This window comes from Erinaceus europaeus, chromosome 10, assembly GCF_950295315.1.
Source record: "Erinaceus europaeus chromosome 10, mEriEur2.1, whole genome shotgun sequence".
NCBI classification, from domain to species: Eukaryota; Metazoa; Chordata; class Mammalia; order Eulipotyphla; family Erinaceidae; genus Erinaceus; species Erinaceus europaeus.
In genome coordinates, this window is record NC_080171.1 from 76,741,578 (window position 1) to 76,766,246 (window position 24,669).

Here is a 24,669-nt window from a genome sequence, read left to right on the forward strand (position 1 = left end):
TGGTTCTGCAAAGAGGCTCGCATGCCTGAGGCTCCCAGATCCCAGGTTCAATCCCCTACACTAGAACAAGCCAAAGCTGAGCAGTGCTCTAGTAAAAAGACAAACAACCAACCAAACACATACATACACACACATGCATTACTACAACTGTGTTTCTTGTGTGAAAAGAAAAGAAAGTGATTTATTTCAAAATCATATCACAATATCAGTTTCCATTAACTATTTTAGACATACAAAATCTCTCTCAGAGGAAAAAAATTAATGAAGGAGATGAACAGAGAAAACCAATTGCTAAAATTTCATCAACCACTTGTTTTCTCTCTTAGAAATTTAGTAGTCAGTGCTGGAGAAACAGTGTAATGGTTATGCACAAAGATTTTCATTTTTTAGGCTGGTAGGTCATATGTTCAATCCCCAGCACCACCATAAGCTAGAGTTGAGCAGTGCTATGGTCTCTCTCTGTATTTTTGTCTCTCATGAAAATAAAATAAATAAAAAATATTTTTAAAAGAGACCCTTAATAACACATACTTCCAGTAGTTAAGACCTAACCTGTATGGGACAGATGTAACATATTTGATACAATCTAAGTGTTTCATTGTTATTATTTCATTTAAAACAACATGTGAATATTACATTATATGAACTTAAGACAAAAAGATAAATTTAAATGTTAACATATAAATGTCTATGTTCCTTCACCTCTCCAGAGCCCTTCTTCACTCCAGAAAGATAAAAACAGGCTGGGGTGTGGAGGTTCCTGCCAATATCCATGTCCAGTGGAGAAGCGATTACAGAAGCCAGAACTCCCACCTTCTGCACCCCTCCAAAAAACTTTGGTCCATACTCCCAGACAGGTAAACAATAAAGTAAACCAGAGGGCTCCATACCTCTGTAGAATGGGTAGAATATAGGACTCGAAGTATTTGTCATCAGGATTCTCATTTTTATAGCATCAATGAAAGGAAAGAGAATCTGGGAAATACCAAAATAAGTCAGGCATGGTTTCACTTATCTGAGAGAGAAGAGGAAAAAAGGAAGGACATTTGGAAATATCAATAGGACTTAAAAATAAGTGACTTAAAAATAAGTGAAGGCAGGGGTTTAGAAAAAATGGGCAAAAAATGGATATAGAAAGATATAGATATAGACCCATACTGTCAACTTTGGGAGAACTATTGCAACTTACAATGGAGGGCATAGGGCCACAGAACTCTGGTGGTGGGAACATTATGGAATTATACCCCTATTATCTTTATAATTTTGTTAGTTTACATTAAATCACCAGTAAAAAAAAGAAGTCAACATATTTTTAAGTATATGTTCCTTGTAGAGTCATAATATATGTTTATAAAATACATACAAATTCTTCTAAAGTGGAATTCTCCATCTAGCCCCTTTCTCTTTATCTGCCATTGGGTTTATTGCTGGGGCTCAGTGCCTGCATGACTACATTGCTCCTGGCAGCCACTTTCCCCTTTTTATTCCTCAGTCACCCTCTTAGCTGAGTGTGCCTTTAAATTAATTGACATGAACATATTTCCTTTAAACAGATAATGGCATGATGAAAGGGTGTGGGATTAGATATGTTAACAATCAATTTCCTTCTGCTTCCTCATGAATAATCGATTGGTATTAACTCAAGTCAAACTTTAAGGTTCACCATGTCCCATTTTCGTGTAACTAGTTAGTGTCATGTTCAAATAAAGTAAACTGCATTAAATTTTAACATAATGGATTTTGCTTTGTGGGAGTGATGGTCAACTTAATGTGTTCACTTAGCTACATCTAGATTCCAGCTACACAATAAAACACTCAGTCAGATGTTTCTGTGAAGGTATTTTTGAGAGGTGATTATATATACAATCAGTTGATTTTCAGAAAAGAAGAGTATTCTTGGTGGACCTGATCTAATGAGTTGAAAGACATGAAGTTTTCCCAAGGAAGGAAGTTTCTACCTGTGACTGCTCACCTATCTTGAGGTTTCCCTTCACCTGACCCCAGGCATTCAGTCAGTCACCACTCACATTCTCTCTCTCCCTCCTCCTCCCCCACCAGGGATATAGTTGTGGCTTGCAGCCTATACAATGTATCCACCACTCCCAGTGACCATTTTTCCCTTTTATTTGATAGGACATAGAGAGAAATTGAGAGGGGGAGGGGAAGATAGAAAGGGAGAGATACCTATAGTACTACCTCACCACTCATGAAGCTTTCCTCCCTGAAGGTAGGGCCGGGGGGGCTTGAACCAGGGTCCTAGTGGATGGTAACATATATGCTCAACTAGGTTCTCCACTACTGAGCCTCAGTGTCCACTCATTTCATCACACCTGGCACTGTCCTTCAGATCTCCACTAAGTCTTACATAAGGGCACAACAAACCTAATAGGTGTAACTACTTCTGGTCTTTCTGCACTCAACATTTCAAGTCACCATTTATAGCAACAGCCTATCCTTGGCAAAATGCAGCTTTCACATCAGCTTTTACAATAACTGTAAATGTTACAGTTCCAGAGCTTGGGAAACATAGATTCTTCTGAGTTGGGCAAAGTATTCTGAGGGATTATAACTAAAGCTAGGTCAAACTGTAACGAGGAGTCCTGTATTTCTTTTGGCTCAGAAGGTACTGTTTCCAAGCGCTTTAATGAACTATGACTACTTACAAATAAACGCATATAGTTCATGTGTATGCACAATCTGATAAGCTTGGATGCATGCGAACACTTTAATATTATCACCAAGTCCAAGTCATAAACACCTGCAAGCCTCCCAGAGTATCCTTATAAACCTTTGCTCTTTTTCTTTTGGTCATCAGAATGTTTTAATTTTGGACTCTCAATGAAATTTATAAAACTTCTCACTAGAAGACAGACATTTATGAAATCTCATAAACTTCCTAAAACCCACCCAACCATGGACCTTCTATGGGTTTGTGCATTACAAGCTAATAATCCCTGGACAAAAACAAATAACACAAGTTCACATTTGACTTTAATTCCCTTTGGCTTGGCTCTTACCTTCTTTTCCTTTTCTCAGTCTCAATCTCTCTCTCTCTCTCTCTCCCTCTCTCTCTCTCTCTCATCCTCCAAGCACCAATATGACCCAGAAAGACTGGCTATAGTAGTAACTCAAAGATAACTCCATCTGCAGAAAATACTGAGTCTCAGAGCGGAATGTTTTTCCAAGAGTACTGTCTAAGTTTTCTGTCACACAAGATTGCTCTGGGTTTCATGTGTGTGGTAGGACAATGCTCTTCACTGGGGGAAAACAAAAAACAAACAAAAAAAACCACCCTTTCACCTCTGAGATCTGATGCTTGCTAGCTATGGAGATGAGGAAATGGAAAAGCCAGGGGAATGTACCTTAAGCTAAGTCACAAAATAATTCACGGTGCTGCTTAAAAGATCCCCTATGCCCTCTGACATCTAATCCAAACACATCTAAGACACAGCCATCTGCCTGGTATCAATCACAAAAAAATTCTACATTAGCTTTATCCAGTCCCTTGTGTGAAGTTACCCTGAAAGTAAATCTTCCTAGCTCAGAGAGCTAAGATACAAACATACAGGAAAATACTGCCCATGGACATCAAAGACAGAACTCAATTGAAGCTGAAATGGGAAGACAAGAGAGAACTAGCAGAGGGAACAATATATGAGGGCTGGGAGTACTTAAGACAAGGAAGTCTTAGAAGGGCAATAGTGAGCTGTATTGTGATTTTTTTTTTTTTAGCATGCTATATTCAGGCAGCAGCAAGCCTGAGCTAATAAAAGTTAGGGAATGAGAGGCTTAGAATGCTTCTGTCAGTCAATCAGTCAAAAAAAGCAATTATCCAGACACTATTTCCATGTGTAGCTGTACTAGGTACTGTACTGCCTGAATTGCTCGTTTAAAAACCTGCCATGGGATACTTGCTCCTTACACAGTTGGGGAGAATTATGCCACACACTTCCAGCTTTTGTCACAATTAAGATTTTTAAAAAGAAATTGAGATAATACTTCTTTGCCAGACAAGACAATCTGGTAATGTAAGCATGAACAATATAAAACTCCATTGATCAGTGCTTTCAAACAATACAACATAGAACTCTACTCCTTAAGAGTCTCTGCCTTGAGTCATGCAGTAGCACATCTGGTTGAGCACATGTTATAATGCGCAAAGATCTGGGTTCAAGCCTCTAGTCCCCACCTGCAGGGGAGAAAGCTTTGCAAGTGGTGAAGCAGAACTGCAGGTATCTGTTTCTATCTCTATCTGGAAGTGTTTGTTCTCTGTACAAATTTTCCCTGCCTTCCTCTGACTGTGTTCCTGACTATATGAAATTTCATTAAGACAATGGAAGGATAAGGAATATCCATCTCAGGACAAGGAGATAGCTTAACGATTATGTGAAAATATTCTCATCCATGAGGCTTCAAGGTCCCAGATTCAATACCCTGCATTAGCATAAGCCAGAGCTGAGCAGTGCCCTTGTAAAAAGAAAAAATACACACACACATTGTACATATATCAATGTCTCATACATATTTTCACCTGGAGTCTAAGCCCATACATAGCACACATGTGCTCTACAAATAATTATTGAATGGAATAAATCTGAATTTTATTCTTCAGATAAGTTACTATAAGATTAATTTGATGAGAAGAAAAATGACATTTTTTTGATCAATGTTGTCAAAATTCTACCTGGAACACTGGCAAATGCAAAACTGAGAACTCTTGCAAGAAGGAAAGCACTGAATATTATAAGGCATTTCTCAGACATATATGACAGCAAAAAAATCATCAGTGTGCTGAGACACCACTGTTTCAAGGTGTGATGTAACTAAGTTATCACCAACAACTATTAAAGTACACAGAAGTAAGTGACTCACTTGAAGAAACAGTGCTATTTTAACATTATCCCTATAATACCATCATTCTCACTCACATTCCAACATTATTTCTTAACTATGAGAGGAAGGAGTGGGAAAGGGGGGGAGCTTAGTTCATCCTAAAAATGTCCATATCATGTGCCTATTACTGACATATCATTAAGAAATGTCATGATTTTATTGTATCCCTGATCAGACAGGGAAGGTAAGAAGGCAGGAAGGGAAGGCAGAGAGGAGGAAGAAAAGAGTGAGTATAGAAAGGGGGAAGGAAATACTACGTTTTTTCAGAGTTTTAGAGGGCTTCTGATTGTGTACCCCCATTTGTGCATTCTAACTGCCATACTGATGATGAGAGGAAATAACTGATACAAAATCAAGCATGAGGGGTTAGGTGGTGGCACACCTGGTTGAGTGCACACATTACAGTGCACAAGGACCCAGGTTAAAGCCCCCGGTCCCCACCTGCAGGGAGAAAGCTTCACAAGTGGTGAAGCAGGGCTGCAGATGTCTCTCTGTCTCTCTCCCTCTCTATCTCCCCCCTCTCAATTTCTCTCTGTCATTATGCAGTAAATAAATAAAAAGAAAAAAATAAAAAGCATGAGTAGCTCTTTTAACACTCTCCTCAATTTAGGGATTGTGTATTCCCCCCCCCCCCCACATTCTAACATTCATTAATTACCAAGGTGAGCTTACATGGTAATTAATGAAACTGTTAACAGTTTTGAGTAAATGTGGTTGGCAGTGTCTCTGAACAGATTCCAAAGAGTTGCTGGCTCTACATGAAGAGTTGTATTAAGTTTTTAGATCTATTTTAGACAGAAAGCTAAAGCTTTACTCTAAGTAGGAAATATAAGTACACACTGCATTCACATACACATTTCCAGTGCTGAACTTGGTTTATAGAAACTTGTATTGTGGTTGTCAAAGGTATCAACCACATTGGGTTACAGGTGAACATCTAACAAACATTAAGCAAATCATACCCAAAGTTTGGAATCTTTGTGTAAGTGTAGATCAGACAAAAGATTCATGTCACCTATAGATCTGGGACTAGTGGTCTCTGCATTAACTTTTAAAATGTGCACTCTGATAACAGGTCAGAGTTGAAGGAAACCTCCCTGTTTATGGCACTTCCTGGAGGCAATGAAAAATTCTGATAAAACTCACAGCCTTGGAGAAAATTTCAAGTGGCTTAATGCCTTAGTTTTCTCTCATTATCAGAAAGGACTGAAGGGCAAATGCTGCCTTTTTTTCTCTACAGGCTAGATTCTATTCCCTCTGGAGGCCAGAGCTGGTGGCTTGAGCATTTCACTCCACATTCATCTGTATAGCCTTCTATTTAATGGAATCAAAATCTGAAAAGCACATTTTACAGAAAGAGTCTACATATAGCAGCTGATGGGAGGTGTGGGTGTGCATGCATTAGGCAAAAAGAAAAGCTACTTTCTGCATGCAGTGTGCCAAATTATCCCAGTTCCTTTGCAGAGTTTTTGGGTTTTTTCTCCTCCTTTCACAGCTTGAATAATATTGAGGTGAGTTTTTATTTTATTCTTGTTTTTTAGTAGGATCCAACAGGTGAGGTTAAGTACTATATGCCTAATCAAAGCATAATTTCTGAGATCACTGTCATGATATATACTGTCTGACAGATGAGCAGGTCTTGTCACTGGCCCTGGTTTCAGAGTAGGGCCTCATAAAGCTGGCAACATTAAAACCAAAATAATGTCATTTAGTGTCCAGGGGAGGCTAGAAAGAGGATTAGAGGTAGGCAGGCAAGGCACATTAAAGGAGCCCATGACTAACAGGGTGTGACAGAGAAGGGTTTTATTCTTTTCAGCAAAACAATTCCCTAGGGCTGGGACCATTACTCCACTATGCCTTTATCACCTTGGAATTTTTATGGTTATTTTTGATGAATTCACATTTTTGTAAAGGCTTTTTTGAAATGATGCCAGTTTTCAACTTTTAATTAAAGTCGTAAATAATCTTAATTCTCTCCTAAAAGGTTTATTGTTACTTACTTTTTTTTTATTACTGCTGCCAGGAAATATTTCAAATACCAAGCTCTGATGTGAGTTAGCAATTAGAATCTCTCCAAGGTCTAGTAACAACATTGTGCCATGTAAATATTACAAACTGGTATACCAGCAAAAGGTTCAAAAATGTGGGTAGACTGATGTCAGGTTTATGAGCACTTCTCCTGGGAGTGACATTTCCTCTTTTTACTGGATGAGAAAGCTTTCATCATTTTAATTTCCACAAATTAATCCATCACAGATTCAGAAAGTATTTTTTTAAAATCTTCAGGTTAAAAAGACAGGATAAAATTTGAAAGCAAATGTGTCAAAGAAAATCAGCCAAGTTTAATTTAACTATCTGCAGGAGACAGTATCAGAAAGCTTAGTCACATGAGACAAAACTTCATTTTACGTAAGACAAAGCTGAAGGAATAAGAATATTAAACATGGGAGTTTTCACACTTTTGTTCATAATCATATGCTTATTGTTTCAATTATCTACTGAAAGTTATTTGCAAATTGTGTAAAAATCTATACCTTGTAGTCTCAAGGTATATATATATATTGCTTCAAGAATCTTTAATATAATAAATACTACTTTTTACCTTACACAAAAGTTGAAATAAGCCATGTTAAAACAGTGGAAATCATTAAGAATTTTTGAAATATTATTTCTGCACCTACTATCTGCTAAGATGCATTCTGTAGAGCATCCTTGTCCCAGAAACCCACTTACCTCCTTCATTAGGTACAACATGTACCTTTTTTTTTTAATAGAGTGCGTATTAACACTCCCGCCACCAAAGGTCTGTGTCCCTACCCCCCAACTCTCTATAGTGAAGTTGAACATCTACCTCACTCTCCACCCAGAGTTTTTTACTTTGGTGCAATATTCCAAACTCAGTCATATTCTAGTTTGCATTTCCCTTTATGTTCTTTTCTCAACTTCTGTTTGAGTGTACCTCTTTAGGGTAGGTAAGATGCTATTGCTTATTTGCCTAAATATAGGGCATACTTTTTTTAATGTCTAAGATAATTCTATGAAGGTATTTTCCATTGTTATAATAGATTTTTCATTACAGTAAAACACTACATTTGGTATAACTTGAAAATAATGGTCATATTTAGAGGATAAAAAAATCTTAACAAGGGTTTTCTATTTATAAAAAGCACAAATTATTTCTTCATGTTTGTAAGATATATATGGGTAATGAGGAAAAAATAAAAACAACTGGACAGTGATCCTGGGTTTTTTTTGTTTGTTTGTTATCCATCTATCTAGTGCTTGTTCAGCCTCTGAAGTACCCAGAAGGGTACTGTGCTCCAACCTTTCCTCAAATAGTTTCGCGTAAGTTATATATCCTGAGAAGTAGAAGAATTTTTCAATCAAGTCCCCAATCCTGAGGGAATATTTTTAATGTGTTTTCCAGGGCTGGATAAATTTTCTTTTTAAATTACCTTTTTTCTTGCTTGTTGATCTTTGGAAGAATGTGCCTTCACATGCTTTCTTAGGGAACTTGGGTCTGTATAGCGTTTGGTACATCCTGGAATTTGACAGGCATAAGGTTTCTAAATAAGAAAGAAAGAAACAACTACAATTAAATGACAAAGATGATTGGCATTTACTGAAAGACTATAGACTTCAGACAATGAACTCTTCCGAGCTGATGAATATGAAATGCTGGGTGATATACATGCATCTTATAGAAAGCCTAGGAAGTTTGTATTAGGCAGAGGATAATAAATTTTAGTTAGACAAAGGGGCACCTACCTTTGATGATTTTAACAGATTTCTTTAGAGTGCATTCACCACAAAACTTCTTGTGGACATTTACTGTGGAAATTGCTAGCATCTCCAATCATACTTACAATTATGTTCCCCCGAAAATAACCTTTGGTATTGTCAGAAACTAGGAAACATATTCTTTAATAGTTCAGGTAAAGAAGCTGTGGGAAAGTCCAGAAAAGACTGAGTGTTTCAGAAGATACCTGATTCAGAAAGAAAGAGGGAGAGAATTAAAAGGGAGGTTAGTAGAAAATGAGTAGAAAACAGTAGGTCTCCAAAAAAATAAAAAGGACATTAATGCTATTAGTTTAGAGGAATCCTAGTAATAAGCCTGGGTTAGTGAACAAGCTCTTGGCAGTGTGCCATGAGAACCAATCACCTCCCAATGAGTTTTCACTGGGTAAGCAAGCAGAGTTCTACTTTTTTTTTTTCTTTTTCTTAAGGTAGAAAGGGCTATTTCCCAAGTTAACATGACTTCCTTGTATGTCCCTTGGCTAACTTGCCTTTGCTTTAGGGGACAGTAACTAGTGGATACCTTCATTGGCAGTCATGCTGTACCACAGAAGAACAATTATACATCAGAGGAGATGCTACTCATTCAAAAGTTTCACAATGGGGCCCAATAGTTTAGTTGGACAGTGCACTGCTTTGCCATATGAAAGGGACCCATGTTTCAGCCCGGCCCATACAGTGTTGAAGGAAGCTTCAACGCTGTGGTTTCTTTCACTCTCTGCCTCTATTAAAAGAAGAGGAGGAGGAGGAGGAGGAGGGGGGGGGGAGGGGGAGGGGAGGAGAGGGGGAGGGTAGGGGAGGGGGAGGGGCAGGGGAGGGGGAGGGTGGGGGAGGGGGAGGGGCAGGGGGAGGAGGAGGAGGAGAAAGAAAAAAAGAGTCTTTGGAACTTACTAAGTATGAATGTGAAATTATACTCCTGAAATCTTATGATTTTGTAAAACTCTTGTCAAATCAGTAACAAAAAGGAGGAAAATGAGAAAATATTATCTAGTAGAATGATATGGACAAAAAAGAAAGCTTTGAGAATACTGATGCTTATATAAATTGATGCTATTATTGTAAATTTTGAGATACTCTTGAAGGTTTGAATACTCAATATTTCTCCCACCTGGTCTTCACTGTCTCTTTTGCTGTCACTAACCCAAGGAGAAATACTCCAGTGAGGCAATACTGGTAACCAACCTAAGTGGTACTGGTATATTAATCACTCTATTTCAGGCTTTCTAAACTTTAAAATAGCATTCTATTTTCATCAAACTTGATTTTTTTTCTGCTTTCTATTTTGTACTATATAGCTATTTTCCCTGCTAGATGTCAAGATACTTGTAAACATTAATAAAACTACTAAGGGTTAGAGCTAGGAATTCAGTGGTCTTTTCAAAAAAATATTTTATTTACTTCATTTCATTTGATAGAACAGAGAGAAATTGAGAGGAGTGGGAAGGCAGAGAAGATGAGAGGCAGGCAGATTGACAGAGAGATGCAGCACTGCTTCAGTACTCATGTAGCTTTCCTCCTGCACGTGGGGGACATGGGCTCAAACCTGGGTCCTTGTGCATCATAATAAATGCACTTGGCCAGGTGTGTCACTGCCTGACCCCAGAATTCAGTAATCTTTAAGGAAAAGTCATTTTGTTATATGTAATTCATTTAGTAGAAGATATACAAAATTCTAACATTAACATAAATATTTAGGGAAATGGAATGAGAACCTAAATTTAAATAAAAACTCATATGACTTCAGTTTATTTTTTAAAAACAAGTGTTTATTTCTATATAATTTTTCTTACTTACTCACTTGCTAATATTTGTTAACAGAGCACCACTCAGCTCTAGTATATGGTGAGACAGGTGACTGAACCTAAAGCTTTGTAGCTTAAGGCCTAGAAGTCTTTTTTCATAACCATTATGTACAGATAGACAGACACCACAGTACCTGAGCTCTCTTGTATACCATGGAGCTCCCATGTGGTGCTGGGACCAGGTCCTGAGCTGTGTATATGAAAGGCAAGTACCCTACTTGGTGAATTATCTTTCTGGCTGATATATGATTTTACAAGGGCCTACCAGTTGTTAAATGCACACAAGTGCAACAAATTCTAAATAGAAGTGCAATAAATCTAAATAGAGAAAATTTTGATCTTAGAAGAAAAGCATAATAATTTAAAAAGATTCAATAGAGGAATAATTAAAATAAAAATAGCTGAGTTTTAAAAGCTGCTGTACTGAACTGGATCATGAAATTATTATCTTAGCTAGCTTTTCTCCAAGTTTTTTTTTTAAGTTCCAAAATGATTTTAGAAATGCTCATTTGATTAGCTAAAATTAGCTCCTAGCAAAGAAGGGTACTATAGAACCATGACACTTTGCCTCACAATAGTTCTTTCAAACTACAGATAGCTAGCTAGAGTAGAAGTAATTTCTCAAGACAATCTTGCCTCATGAATGTTCATTCTTCCATGATAAAGTTTAATGACAAATTGGAAAATTTATTGGATTCTACCAAGACCATTTTAGACATACAAGATAGAGCATTTTAACATAATGTATTATTTTCCAGTCTCTACCTTTAAAGACTCCTGCTATTCATCAAAATTATTCATTTAATATTCTATGTTCTATTCTGTTGCTGCTAGAATCACACATTTTAGAACAGAAATATGCATATTCGCCTTACTTTACATTTCAGATATTTACTAGGTAGCCTATCTGGTTTATGTATATTAGGAGTTAATTCCATTTAGAAAGGCCATCAAACATATAGTCAAAATGACTTCTATCAGCATGACTAATAGAGACTAATATAAAATTTAATAAATATTTCAACTATAACATCCAAAGAATCTTAAATATGTATGAGAAAGTGTGTAAAACTAACAGTATCTTTTCAAAATTCAAACTCTGATGTAGTTTAATAATAGACATCAGAATGTTAATACTGGAAAAGTACTGTCATGGATACATTATTTGCAAGAATGTGGGAAGTATACATTTATCCTGATGAGTTTGTTAAGTGAAGTAAACTTACATATAGTCTATCTGTCCTTGAATGAGGAATATGCTATCAAAATCTTAAAAATGAAATAAAGATGCTCAACATAACTGGAAAATAAAATCAGAGTTATAGAGAGAGGCATTTGCAAATGAGCAAAATGTGGCATCCCTAAGAGACTTAAGCTGTAATAGTGAAAATCAACTGTACTCATAGAGTTTATTTCAATGTATATATGACTGTTATCTCACAGGAAGCTCAATGAAACTGAACCCTTGGGGAAAATTTGCTGGTTCTTTCTAAATAGCTTGAAGGTAGAAATAGCCAGGTGGTTCCTAAACCAAATGGCCACACTGACTTTCAAAACAATACTTGATGTCATAGCTCTTATGTCAAGAAGAAAAGAACTAGGGTAAGGAAAAAAAAAAGATTCCTCATTCTAGTAAAAGTATATGTTATCTTTTAAAAATTATGTTATTTATATTAATGAGGGGGAGAGAGGCCCCAGAGAACTGTGCAGCTCTGAATTCTAGTGATGATGCTGGGGAATTGAACCTGGGATCGCAAAGTCTTAGGCATGAAAGTCTTTTTCAGAACCACTATGCTATTTCTCCCCAGGCCCATATTATCTACTTGTATATCAAGTATATCTTGATATTTGAATACTTAGTTTAATTTCTAATTTCTAGAAGATTTTTGTTGTTATTGTTGTGGTTGTTCTAGAATCTATCATATGGCAGCCCCAGAGTTGCCTTTGTTTTAGAGGTAACCTAGAAACCTCTTTGCCCCAGGCAGTTGTAATATTTAGGATCGCTTGTGCCTACAGAAAAACCAGGAATGAGGCTGCAGTACACAGGGCCCCTTCTGGCCCTTTTCCAGTTTCCACTGCTGCCCTTGGCATTGTCCTCATAACCTGCAGATCATAAAGCAAACACCTCCATCCCACTATCAAACCAGTACTTCCTCAACACTGGAGCTTTGAGCTGGAAGTTGGAAAGCTCCTGCCATTCTTACAGTGTCCAGATGTGTCCTCTGGTGCTTGGCACGGTCACTGGAGTTACTGAATGCCTTCTGACAGCCCGGATGTTGGCACAAATAAGGCTTCTCACCAGTGTGGCTCCGCAAATGAATCTTGAGATTTTCAAGTCTTGAAAATGCCTTCTTGCAACCTTCAAACTGCAAAAATAAAACAATTTAGTTGTTGAGAAGAACCTTGAAGTTTGGGGGGAGGGGGAAGAAAAATCCTTAGTTTGTACTTATTCAAAAACAAAACAAAAAAAAGTAAAATGAAATCTAAATAGTAACAAATATTGTTTCTATAAATATCTGTATGTTTATGTAAAGTGCATTTTTCCACTGAATATACATGCTACTTTCCATACCATATTTGGGTCCCAAACTGATTTCTGTGATTATTTATGTCAGAAATAATTTGCTGTGAGCCATCTGGCTCAGTTAATAAAAATACAGTAATGCGTGTCATAAAGATTTATTAAAAAGTTAATACACTTTTCCATTTCCAAATTTGTCTAAATTGAAAGGACCAGGAAGGAAGAAACTTTTTATAACTAAATAAACTAATGAGAAAAATTAGAATGATGCATAACCAAAAAGGTGAACTAAAGATCTAAGAGTACATTATGAAAAAGGCATGTATCCACTGAATCATGATGATCATAAATTTTCTTAACTATATCTCAAAAAAAATTTAACAGAACATTAATCAGCTTTAGCTTGTGGTTGTGCTGGGATTGAACCTAGGACCTCAGAGTCTCAGATATAAGTCTTATGCTATCTCCCTAACCCTCTTAACTATATTTTAAGTTGTTTTTTTTTTTTTAAGGTCAGGGTGATCCTGTGGACACAGTAGGGTGATTCTCAGTCTACTGTGACAGAAGTTTTTGAAATGCTTAAAGAAGAAGCTAGAAGACAACTGACCTTTTGTTTTCTAAATTTTTTAATTATCTTTATTTATTTATTGGGTAGAGACAGTCAGAAACCCAGAAGGAAGGGGGAGATAGAGAGGAAATGAGACAGAGATACCTTTGGTGGTGCTGCTTCACCACTTGCAAAGCTTTCCCCCTGCAGGTGGGGAACAGGGGTTTGAACCTGGGTCCTTGCAAATTGTAACTGTGAATGCAACCAGGTGCACCACCACCACCATCCCTTTATATAGTAATTGATAGAACTTAATAATTTAAATTAATATATATTAATATATATTGATTCATAACTTAATAATTTAAATTAATATATGTTGATAGAACTTAATAATTTTCCAAATAAAGTGATTTTTAAATTTTTATTAATAAGATTTTTCATTAGTGATTTAACAACATTTTATAAAATTACAAGATGGCAGGGGTATAATTTCACACTGGTGCATGGTTTGTGTGAATTAATAAAGTGATGGGATTCCTGCTCCCACCCCCATAACAACCACAGTTCTTAGGGACTCCAAGAGATAGCTTGATTACCACTGAAATTTTGTGGCTTAGTTCATGAAAGAGATAACTGAGAATGATATGATTTCATGGTCTCAAGAAATACTTTATTGCTTTGTCAATAATATATATTGATTGCAATATTTACTTAATGTCCCCTGTAGATAAAAGAGTTGCTACTTAATAGAAGGTCAAAATGACTCCAGTCCTTGAAGAGATCATCTGCTACAGAGAATATGTTAGAGAAAGTCTTTAAGTAAAGTATAAAGGTTATAGGGGTATTTATCTTTTATCTCTTTGGTGATAAGTCTCAGAATATGCCATTTTCAGTTATGTTCAAATTCCCACTGCAAGAGGAATTTAGAAATATGGGGAAGCTAATCAGAACAAAGCAAAACATGGTTAAAACAATCAAGAAACCTCACTTCCTGGAAAGGAATATGGGGGGGAGTGATAGGCAGGCCAGAATACAAGTGGAAAAAAGATAAATTTGGTTATCATCCAGTGTTAGTGGATAAAAATTAATTTTACTGTAAGAATTATTAAACACCTTGGTTTTGTTAACATAATACTTGACAGTATATTCTTTGTGAAGGGCCACAGAGTTTGGTTATTTGTCCAGGATTTGCTTACTTGAAGTATCATCTTTAAGTAAAGAATGAAATCAGAAAGAATAATTAAACATGTCATAACTCTGTCTAAGTTGTCCAGATTTTGCATGCTAAAGTATTTTAAGAAATTTATGAAAGGGAGTCGGGCTGTAGCGCAGCGGGTTAAGCGCAGGTGGCGCAAAGCACAAGGACCGGCATGAGGATCCCGGTTCGAACCCCGGCTCCCCACCTGCAGGGGAGTCGCTTCACAGGCGGTGAAGCAGGTCTGCAGGTGTCTGTCTTTCTCTCCTCCTCTCTGTCTTCCCCTCCTCTCCATTTCTCTCTGTCCTATCTAACAATGACTACAACAATGAAACAACAAGGGCAACAAAAGGGAATAAATAAATAAAATAAATATTAAAAAAAAGATTAAAAAAAAAAAAAAAAGAAATTTATGAAAGTTGCACTTTTTTTTGATTGAGAGTTATACAAGTTTCACAGACATATGTTGGTTTATTTCAATTTTGATATTTTTCTTAAAATAATTTCGGTGTTTTCCTGATTACTATTTCACATAAAAATAAATTTAGCCTAAGCAGAAGATGATTGCTGACGAAGTCAACTACTGTTTTAATAAAGCACAGAATGCTATGTCACTAAAGGGAGTGTGGAGATAAGAGACCTTCCTTTACAGGTCTTCATAGTGGTTCACAAGTTTGAGAACAAATGGGATCAAAGCTGGTGCACTATCATAACTAGAAGACTTCTCAAGTTGGTTTTAAGGCTCACTCTGAATGACAATTAAGAGCAAACTCTTGCAGCTCACTTTCTTTGAGGAATCACCTGGTGGACCACACTCAGGTCTGAAATAAGCATGCAGTTTTAGACAGACTAGACCTATAGCTTGGGTCCTTGTAAGCTCTTTTGTATTGTGAACACCATTCTGGGCTCAGCTTCAAGCTTGCATACCTAGATCTGCCAGATGCTGAGTATACCCCAGGGTCCATCCTGCTCTACAGTCACTTGAGCTCCTGTCCATAGTCATGGCTGCATTGCTTCAACAGCAACATGACAACAGAAAAACCACTTTAGAATACATTAATGAGTTTTCTCTAAGTGCCAGGTAAGCAAGATCCCTCAATATACCACAGAGCAATCTCAAAAATGTTCTGGAACTAATCGAGCTGTTCACTTCATCAGACACAAAGTGTATGTGGCTTAACATTTTCTAGGTTTCTCTACTTAAATGTCTACATAATATCCAGTCAACTAGTCACTAATATTACTATTAACAAAAGCAAAGATCACAGACTATAGGGCTTACTGCATTCTAAGCAGATCATTGAAAAGTAAACTACTTCTCAGACAATTCTAACCATTAAAAAATCTGGGCTGGGGAGATAGCATACTGTTTATGCAAAAGACTTTATCTGAGGCTCAGAGGTCCTAGAGTCAATAAAATATGTTTTAAAATATATCTTTATGAAGGAGGGAGAAAGAAAGACCAGAGCACCCTTCAGCTCTCGCATATTCAATGGTCAAGCTAGAGATGGAGGGTCTTTGAATCTGGGGCCTGAGTACAAGCATGCAAGTCTTGAACTCCACCACTGAGATACCTTGCTGTCCCCAGCCATTGTTAAACAGCAAAGACAGAGGAAAATAAGAACACTCAGTTTAAAAGTGACAACAGATAATTTATGAAATCACAAATATCTAGCATATATTTGCCATTTTTTCTGTAGCAGAAAATTCAGAAAACCCGTTAAGTGTAGTAATTATATTTTTGGAGGAAAAGATTGTAAGTGGAGGAGTTTGATTCCAATGAGCTACATGAAGAAAGGCAACTTTCATGCACTCAGGGGCCAGGAGCTATTAGTATACACTGTTCACTCACTCATGTTGAAAATATTTACTTGATGGAAACATAACCTAAAACCAGGCATGAGGAACAAATAACTTTGTGGAGGCCTCATAGCCCACCTATCACAGGTGTATGTAGGGTACCACACCTGACTGAACTTGCTACCCTACAGTTTGGTAAGGAGAGGAAGGAAGAAGTGCTGTTCAATTCTCTAATGGTGTCTGGAAGAAACTTGAAAGTAAGCAATTTCATTATGAATCATTATCATTCATTATGTGAATAAACCTATAATTCAGCACAAGCATTTCCTCTCACCCGGGCATTTTTTTTTTACCATCTAGGTTGATAAGTTTAATTAACTGCAAATGTATTAGCAGTAAACTAATATTTAGGTAAAACTACAAAAGACTGTTACAAAATGTAGCAAAATGGGATGGTTGGGGTATTTGGGCAAGTGAATGTTTTTGTCTTTTTTTTTTTTCCTTCATGTTTTTCCAAATCTTTGATGGGAAAGCCTAACCTTATATATAAACATCTAATAAGCCTTGGGCACCATGGGTCACAGGAAGAGTGCTTCTTTGGGTTGGTCAAATGCTTTCTCACTTAGATTCTTTTTATTTATTTATTTATTCCCATTTGTTGCCCTCATTGTTTTATTGTTGTAGTTTTTTGTTGTTGTTACTGATGTCATCGTTGGATAGGACAGAGAGAAATGGAGAGTGGAGGGAGAGACAGAGAAGAGGAGAGAAAGATAGACACGTGCAGACCTGCATCACCACTTGTGAAACAACTCCCCTGCAGGTGGGGAGCTGGGGGGGCTCGAACCCATATCCTTGCACTTTGCACCATGTGTGCTCAACCTGCTGTGCCCAACTCCCCTCACTTAGATTCTTGAAGTGCAAGATCAACACTAAGATTCATACATCAAATTGTTGTGTTTGTGTCATTGTCACCAACCAGCCTCTACCCAAAAATTGACAAGTATCCTAGTCTCAAGTCCTCTCCTTTTTTCTTTATTTTTTTAATTGCACCAGGGTTATTGCTGGGGCTCAGTGCCTGCACAATGAATCCACTACTCCCAGAAGCATTTTGACAGGACAGAAATTGAGAGAGGTAGGGAGACAGAGAAGAAAGAAAGAAAAACACCTGCAGACCTGCTTCACCATTTATGAAGTGTACTTCCTGCATGTGGGGAGTGGAAGCTCAAACCCAAGTCCTTGTGCTTGGTGGTATGTGCACTTAACAGGGTACACTACCACCCTCACCCCCATCCTAAGTACTCTCTTTATTAACTGATTGTGGAGTCAGGGATCTAGGGCTCAGTAACACACAGCTGGATCACCAAGCCTGAGACTGTCTCTATTCAAACATAGGATGCATACAATTTAAAAAACAAGAGACTCTGGAGTCTAAAGGTGATGGCAGGACAATGGAATAGTGAAATTCAAAAATGCAGTGTGTCAATGTGGGAGAGTGATGATGGAGAAGGAGTGGTACACATTAGTAATCTGACCTAAATTGCTTTCATTCTCGTCCTCCTCAAGAAATAGTGCAAACTCATTGAACATTGGTCCATGTGGCAATCATTGGGAGCAACTAGGTGAAAACTTGAAGTTTACTCAGGGTAAGATGGAAGCAAGGTTATACCACAAGGCATACCACAGGACAGGTTAAACAGTGATGTATCTTAGGCAGAGATTCACAGAGATATAGTGGTAAGAACAATAACATCAGGATATCTTGTGAACTGGTCAGAAATAAAATCCCTCTGATCATATCCCAGATCTACAAAAAAGACCATGGAGGTGAGGATCCAGGTAAAAATAAGAAATGCTGGAAAGTCTGCCAATAGTGGCAAGTCTGATGATACTGTCAACTTTCTTGTGAAAAACTTCCTGATGAAAATAAAGTATCCTGAACCAGAGAATAGCTAACCTGGAATGTACTGCCCATGCATGCAGCGCGAGTCAAACACTGATAACAGATGATAGTTCAGGAGATTTCATGCTGTGATCTCTTTGTAAAAAAAATTAGTGGGCCCACCAAACAACTCATCTGGATAGTTCCCCTGCTTCTTTGTCATGTGTTCTACCCACATGTTTGAGCCCAGTCTCCACAGCACAGAAGAAAGGTGCAGTTCAAGTCCCTAGTCTCCACTGCAGGGAGAGAACACTTCACAGAGTAATGTATATACTTCTCTCGGTCTTTTTCTCTCTTTCTCTATCTCCCATTTCCATCTCAGCTTTACTTTGTATATATATATGAAAGAAGGATGGAGAAGGAGTATCTTGTAGAAGTACCTATTTCTAATCTGGACAAGAGTTTTATGGACTAACAGCCTGCTTGGACTGAAAAGAAAAGAAAAAAATAACAACTCTATTCCAGGCTAAGGCAGGGTTATCTCCATTCAGATAAATAATAGGATAAAATTCCAGTATGCCAAAACATTTTTACTAGAGAATATTTTAAACTTCTGCTTATTTCATCTGCTGCCAGGAAGATGTCTGGTTCTGAATATATATATATATATATATATATATATATATATATATATATATATATATATATATATATTCCTATATGGCTCCTTAGTGACTTCCTTCCTGACCAACAAATGTCCCCCATTTTCATGCCCATTTTATTCCTCTGTTGAGAAAAACACTGGAAGAAAGCCACTGTTTTCCATTTGCACATTTCAGTGGCTTTACAGACATTTATAAGAATAATGCACAAAACTGTAAGTGACAGAACTTTAAATCTCATGGGTTTTGAAAGCACTGTGTTGAATAAAGCTTTAAGAAAAATCTCTAACACTAAGGCTGTTGTTCTCAAGTAACAAACTTTAATCAGAAAGTATAAATTGTCACATGTAGCACAAAGCACAAGGATCGGCATAAGGATCCCAGTTCGAGCCCCCAGCTTCCCACCTGCAGGGGAGTCGCTTCACAGATGGTGAAGCAGGTCTGCAGGTGTCTGTCTTTCTCTCTCCCTTTCTGTCTTCCTGTTCTTTCTTCATTTCTCTCTGTCCTATCTAACAAAGACAAAAAAAAGGGCAACAAAAGAGAATAAATAAATATATTTTTTAAAAAGTATAAGTTGTGTCAAACCCAGAGAACCTTAGCTTGAACCACATGGATAATTTAGGAGATTATTCTATATTTAAAGGATCACAACTGGACTATAATCACCACACACACATGGTTGATTACAAATTGTTGACATTAAGTGATATTAAAATGACCTTCAAAATACCACTACCCCTTTTTATTAGAAGCTTTTGTGTAAGGTACTAAAAATAAAAAGCTCATTAGACATCATTAAAATGGGATTTATTTCATATGTGTAACCAATAATCAAGTAGAATATCAGCCCCTCCCCTAATCAGCTACTTAAGAGTATTGCGTAGCACAAGTTCACGTTCAAAGTAGTAATAACAGCAAAACCTTTTCTGTCTAGTTTCCTGTACCATCACCAATGTCAACAAGAACCAAACAGAATATAACCTATGACATTGGGCATGCATTTTAAAAACATACATTTGGTCTCAATTAAGGTTCAGTGTTTATAGTCCTTGGAGGTATATGCTTTTGCAATCTCATAAGTTAAGACCAATTAATCTCATTAGTGATGGCTGATGCTGTGATAAATGAGTGGTGAATTTTATTGTATATATACATTAGTTAGTGTCCAAAGGCAAAAAAAATGAAAGGCATTGGCAGAAATGTCAGCAGTTATTTCTAATGCCATGGATACAGTCAAGGTAACTTTCACAATAAAAACCAAGAGTTCAAGGGCACATAATCATGGACACATTGATGATAGATTGTTTCTCCTGTACCTCTGAGAAAGCCTCATGAACAGGAGCCACCTCACACACCTGAGATGAGGTGAGAAATCTGATGCCTGTTTTATTTACCTGGGATTTTGGAATTCCCTTCTAAGACCATACCTCCCAGCTTTTTGTGTACAGATTAGTCACCTGGATGACCTGCTAAAGTACACATTGAAATTCGGTAGGTATGGAATAGGATTTGAGAGATCACATTTTTAACAGTCTCCTAGGTGATACTTCTAAATAGTGCATGTTTAAAGATGACACTTTGAAAAGCTTGTAGAGATCATTAAAATACCAGAAGGTAGAAAATATTCAATTTAATGGCATTAAAAAAAGAAGATGAAATAAGGTTAAGTAGAGTAAGAACAACAACAATGACAAAAATAGCTTGCTTTGGAAGACTCACACTGTGGCAGCCTCATCTTTAAGTCTATGAAAGAGTCTGGAGCCAAGATTGTTAAACAGAGAGAACCTGAGGATACAGAGATGAACTTCCCCTCTGGAAAGCAACTCAGTACATTGCTACAAGCATAAAAAGATCTCTGAGGTATGGAAATTTAATTTGGGGAGAACAGGGCAGGTTGCACCAAACTCACAGCACCCTAATCCAATTGCAGTCTTAAAACACTGGAGGCAAGGACTATATGCTATAAACCTGGTAGGAGTTGTAGCAATGACCTTCCTGAAACTCCAATGAGAGCAGGGTTAGTGGACACTTTATTGAAATTTAATCTCCATGGTAACAGACATTAGGAGAAGATTTTAGGAGGAGGCCTCCACTCCAGGGTAGCAGCAGACTGAACTGGGGGCAGAGAGACTTTTTAAGAAACATTTACTTATGTATTTGAGATGAGGAGAAGAGAACAAGAAGGAAAAAGAAAAAAAAAAAAAAAGACAGACACCTGTAGCACTGCTTCAGCTCTTGTAAAACTTGCCCATGCAGGCAGGGACCAGGGCCTAAAGTCCTGGTCCTTGTACACTATAGTATGTATACTCAATCAGGTGCACCGATGCTGGGAAATTGTGCCGATGCAGTCACATCTGCCATGTTGTCCCCTCAGGCTACTGCTAGTCTCCCCCTGCCCATTCTCGTGAAACCTGCTCCTATAAAAGCCTTTCTTCTTCCACACATCGCTCTCTTGCCAGCACTTCACTCGGGTGTTCAGACACAGGAAAGGTTACTGCATGAGGCGGCCATTTTCGCTACCTCCACATGGCCCAACCTGCTTCTCTAGCACCCAGCTCTGAGGTGCCAGCGCAAATAAAGATTTGTGTTTCCTCTTCGCTCCGGACCCCTCCTCTCTCTCTTCTCCGCGACCTGCGCACAACAACATCTGGCGCCCATCATGTTCCGCACCCATGCCCCGCTGGATGGCCCGGCCTGAGGTCCCCAAAAGCCGCGCAGACACAGGTAAGTGGCATCCACCCACCTCTGTGGCCCCGCGTTTCCCTCCACCATGGGAATTTTTTCGTTTTATGAGGAGGTGTCCCAGTCATTATCTCCTTCTACCCTGGGACAGATTCGCGCTCTCACAGACAGTTTAATTTTCGCTACCCCTTGGATTTTTATAACTGTGGTCGCCACTTCCAAGATATGTACAATGTGGTCTGCCATGAGGATAAGTGACCTTGAGGCTGAGATACAAGAGTTAAGGCACATGTGCTTAAGACTCAGATGCCCTCAGTGATCAGCAGATAAACCCAGATCTTCCGTTCCCACAGACACGTACACGTGTTCGGAAGCTCCTCCTCCGACCCCACCCCCTGCCGCCCAGGGTTCAGCTTCTCCTGAGATACAAGAGTTAAGAGATATGTGCTTACAACCTAAATGCCCTAAGCTATTTGCAGTCAGCACCCAAACTTCTGTCCCAGCAGGCACATGCTCAGTTCCTTCTAAGGCTTCCATGACCCCTTCACCCGCTGTCCCTGCAGACACGTGTTCGGCTCCTTCTGTGGCTGACACGTGTTCAGTTCCTTCTGCTTCTCTGGCCCGGCCCCTGATTCTCCTGAGGCTTCCAGTTCTCTATCCCCTCCTCCTACCACCCCAGTTTTGGCTTCCCCTGAGGATTCTGCTTCTCTGACCCCACCCCCAGCTGATACGTCATCATAAAGAGACCTAGTGGCTGAGGTACAGCAATTAAAGGATATTTTTTCAGCATTTAAGGACTTTAAACCATGTGCAGTCCAACCCGAGAGCTCCGTCCCCGTAGATATGTGTGTAGTTTCCCCTGCGGCCACTACAGCAGTTTCCACAGCACCTTCCACATCTGTAGCTCCCTCTCCTGTGCCATCGGACCAAATCCACACCTTCCCGGTAAACATGGCCCCTTCTAAACAAAACCCTCAGCCGTGGCAGCATTACTCCTCGTAACAGTTCGGAGCACTGAGGCAAGCGGTCAGGGAGGACGGTTACACGCTCCATGGAGCAACTCCGTTTTAAGGAGTTTTTACCACCATCTTAACACGCCGCAGTATTGGAAGGAACTGGCTCGTGCTGCACTCCCAGACCCCCTCTACCTACAGTGGAAGGCATGCTTCTGCGATGAGTGCTCTAGACAGTCGCAGGAAAATAGTAACAAACACGTAGAATGGGATTCTGATGCTTTGTTTGGAGAAGGAGCTTATGAGTCTGGAGCTCAGCAGAAGCCAGGTTTCCAACCGGTTATTTTGAACAGGTACGCATCTGCGCAACACAAGCATGGGAAAGGGTGACCCCACCCGATGTAGATTCGTCAGTTCCCATTAACTCTCTTCGCCAAGGCACTGATGAATCATTAGCGAGCTTCATCTCAAGGGTGAAGACAAGCTTAGAGAGAAAGGTTTATAATCCTACTCACTACTCCTGTGCTCTATTGTCTGGGAAGGAATGATACCACAATTCCATCAGGCATGCCTTAATCTTAAACACCTACACCCAGATAATTGGATTTTAGCGACACAGGAACTTACATCAGGTAATTATGGGACACCCCCTATGACACAGGTTTATGCAGTTACCCCACGTAATCACAACGGGGCCTGGTTTCAGTGCGGTCGCCAAGGACATTGGCATAACCAATGTCCTGGTAAGCTGCGACCACGCCTCCAGTGAGGGAAACCCCGCCTCCAATTAGAGCGACCACGCCTCCAGTCAGAGCAACCCCGCTTTCAGTCAGGGAGCCAGAGGCCACATACTGTTTGTCCAAGATGTCATAAGGGGTTTCACTGGAAGAGAGATTGTTGGTCCCAATTTCATAAAGATGGTTCGCCCCTGAATGGTACAAATTCAGGGCCTGAGATTTTGTGGACCACTCCTGTTTTAGAACGGGGTCACCATTCTATGACAGTAAAGATTGGCAATATTCCTTTTAAATTTTTGATTGACAAAGGGGCAGCAAAGACGATTTTAAGGCAAGAAGAGGTTCCCCAAGATTGGGAACTTATCCCTGGACCCAGTATACATGGAGTAGGAGGGGTGACCCAATCATTTCGCACACGAGACTCTCTCATGTGGGAAGACCCAGAAGGTTCTGCGGGACACTTCCGCCCTTTGGTAGCTGATATTAGCACCAACCTACTGGGCAGGGATATTCTGGAATGTCTTGATGTTAGGATATCCACAGATGCCTCTGCAGAGTGTAACACTCATTCCCGCAAGACCAGGACTAATCAGCAACCCCAATACAAAATGCCACTGTTCATAGCCAAACACCCCGCTTAAGCTGGCTTTCTAATGAGCCTGTCTGGGTGGAACAGTGGCCTTTACCTAGGGATAAACTAGAAATTTTAAAAGAGCTCGTCCGAGAGCAGTTGTCCTTGGGACACATTCGCCATTCTCGAAGCCCATGGAATACTCCTGTCTTTGTGATTAAAAAGCACTCGGGAAAATGGTGCCTCCTCCAAGATCTTTGTGCAGTTAATAAAACAATGCAGGTCTGGGGCTGCCCCCAAAGGGGTTTGCCTCTTGCTTCTGCAATTCCCACAGGAATTCCAATCATAGCTATTGATATACAAGATTGTTTTTTCTGTATTCCCTTGCATCCTCAAGGTTGTAAATGTTTTGCCTTCTCTGTTCCTTCTATTAATAACGCCAGCCCTGCTGATAGATTTGAATGGGTAGTGCTGCCCCAGGGCATTGCCAATAGCCCTACAATTTTTCAAGAGGCTGTTAAATCTGCCCTTTTCCATATATCCATAAGGGCCTTAATGTTTTTCATTACATGGATGACATATTAATACGGGGAAAATCAGATACAGATCTCTGTGCCCTACTTGATTTT

At 38.9% G+C, this 24,669-nt stretch overlaps 1 protein-coding gene across 7 annotated transcripts in view; it reads right to left on the reverse strand.

Annotated features, from left to right (window-relative positions):
• Positions 1-24,669, reverse strand: part of GLIS3 (GLIS family zinc finger 3) — a 630,646-nt gene that overhangs the window by 113,929 nt on the left and 492,048 nt on the right. For all 7 annotated transcript variants that reach the window (XM_060199785.1, XM_060199784.1, XM_007525728.3 and 4 more), the window contains 2 exons: positions 12,695-12,856; positions 8,349-8,459 (listed from right to left, as the gene is read on the reverse strand). In XM_060199785.1, the coding sequence (XP_060055768.1) occupies positions 8,349-8,459; positions 12,695-12,856 (273 nt within the window). The remainder of the gene's footprint in view (positions 1-8,348; positions 8,460-12,694; positions 12,857-24,669) is intronic.